The sequence below is a fragment of the Condylura cristata genome, unplaced genomic scaffold (genome assembly GCF_000260355.1).
Source record: "Condylura cristata isolate star-nosed mole 26May11 unplaced genomic scaffold, ConCri1.0 scaffold00008, whole genome shotgun sequence".
Lineage (NCBI taxonomy): Eukaryota > Metazoa > Chordata > Mammalia > Eulipotyphla > Talpidae > Condylura > Condylura cristata.
The window spans coordinates 53,080,042-53,082,320 of NW_004567109.1; the positions used below are offsets into that span (position 1 = coordinate 53,080,042).

At 35.8% G+C, this 2,279-nt stretch overlaps 1 protein-coding gene across 1 annotated transcript in view; it reads left to right on the top strand.

The window, feature by feature from the left end:
* Positions 1-1,291, top strand: part of CLCA1 (chloride channel accessory 1) — a 25,346-nt gene extending 24,055 nt beyond the window's left edge. The window contains exon 14 of the mRNA XM_004679534.2: positions 879-1,291. Coding sequence (XP_004679591.1) covers positions 879-1,261 — 383 coding nt within the window. The 3' untranslated portion in view covers positions 1,262-1,291. The remainder of the gene's footprint in view (positions 1-878) is intronic.
* The last annotated feature ends 988 nt before the right edge of the window (positions 1,292-2,279 follow it).

Consider the following 2,279-nt stretch of genomic DNA (forward strand, 5'->3'; position numbering starts at 1 on the left):
ATATATTTTTACATCTTTTTTATTTTTGTAGAATGTATGCTTTCTCATCTTGGTATAGTCCCCATGAAATCCCCACCACTAATTCACCCATGTACCATCACTATAGTTCCTGGTCAGTAATAACCTCTGGATTCTGGAATAGAACATCAATATTCTAGATTAGGAATAGATCAGTATCTGTGGAACAGAGCTGCCCTTTGGAAACAACCTGTTTCTACCAGCAATTCTGCTCCTAGGTATCTACCCAAAGGACACAAAAAATCAATAATTCAATAATTCAAAAAGATGTGTATCCTTATCGCTGCCATATTTACAATAGGGAAAATGTGGGATCAACCCAAATGCCCAAAAATATATGACTAGATAAAGAAGATGTGGTGTATCTATACACAATGGAGTATTACTCAGCAACCAAAAAAGATAAACGCTATCAGCTTTCTTTTGCCTTTCAAAGTGCAATGTGAGGACTGCATGGGTGTCATAAATGCTTAGAAAGAATGTAGATCCTCAGGCTCCAGACTAAACCAGAATCTGCGTTTTAAGGCCCCTGGGTTATCTGCACATTCAAGTTTGGGAAACACTTGTACTTAAAGCTCCTTTACAAATAACATCAGTAGGAATTAAACAACCTCTTCTCTCAGTCAGATGTCATGCCTAGAAATACTGACCAAGGCTTTAAGTGCTACCTGATTCAGTTTTGCATTTGTTGCTCTGTTGAGATACACAAATGGGAACATAAAAAGGATGGTAGTATTTATAACTACGGACTGGCCATTCCACTTATTCACAGACTCTTTATGAGAAAGGAATATAGTTTCTAACACATTTTTAAAAATTCTTCAGAATTACAAGTAATCTTTATGTATTTTTTTTTTTAGCTTATAAGTATATCATCAGGATAAGTACAGATATTCTCGAGCTCAGAGACAAGTTCAATGATTCAGTTCAAGTGAACACTTCTGACCTCATCCCAAAGGAAGCCAACTCTCAGGAAGTCTTTGTGTTTAAACCAGAAAACATCATTTTTGAAAATGGCACGGATCTCTTCATTGCTATTCAGGCTATAGATGATGTCAACCTGAAGTCAGAAATATCCAACATTGCACGAGTGTCTCTGTTTATTCCCCCACCAACTCTTCCAGAGGTACCTACACCTTCTCCTCCTTGTCCTGATATTCACATCAACAGCACCATTCCTGGCATTCACATTTTAAAGATTATGTGGAAGTGGTTAGGAGAAATACAGCTAACCTTGGGCTGAGATAAATAAGCCATTTATTGTTTTCTGGGCTATCAAATTTTCTAAAATGTATTTTAGATTTCTTGTAGAGGACAATGCAATGAAATAAAATCCAAAACAACTGGATATGGATGTGTAACACCTATCTTTTCAACTCCAAAAGCTTAATTATTACTCAGTGATTAATGATTCTGAATACTAGAAAGAAGGGGTGCTTACTTCAATAAATGGAAGCATGTTTTATTTCACTTTTAAGGAATGTTGCTAGTTAAGGAATATGTAATTACATATGAAAATGTCAGAAATGCTCAACCAATTCAAATTATTAAAAACTAAAAGACATCACTTGGTATAGAGGAGCTATGAATCAGAGTCATTAAGATGATGTGTTGCTTTCCTTAGATTTGGACAAGGATGATGCACCAAATCTAAAGAAAGGGAGAGATTATATTGAAGGAAATAATAGCATGGTAAAGGCAATCATCAATTCATAAGAGCTGGTAAAGTTTAACACTAAAGTAGTGTGAGATGAGGTGTTAAAGTAGGTTCAGGTCAGGTGTGAAGGGAAAATAATTGACAAATAGACATTTACTGTGCACTTTGCTCCAATGATCTTTTATATGCATTATCTCATATAGTGCAATTCAGTTCATTCAACTGCCTACTGTATGCCAGGCAAATATTAGGTATTGAGTATAAAAAATAAGATTTGGCCTTGCATATGTGAGTCATAAAGAAAAATTGGTAATTTTTAAAAATCAGATGGCAGATATAATTAAAGCTATGTTTGAGACAGAGGACTTTGAGAGCACATGAAGGGTGAGTAAAGTTAGGAGTGATTATGGACACTAAAGATGAAAGAGGGAGAAGAAAAGGGGAAAAAAGGAAACAAATAGGTTTAGCAGTATGGCAGATCCGATCAAGTACCAATCACAGATTTCTTCATTTGACTGAGCCTCAACTCTTGTTGAAAGGTTTCTTTTCCTGTAGAAGAGACAGCTCCTTCTCCTATAACCCTAGTGCCAGAGTTGGTGGGAGG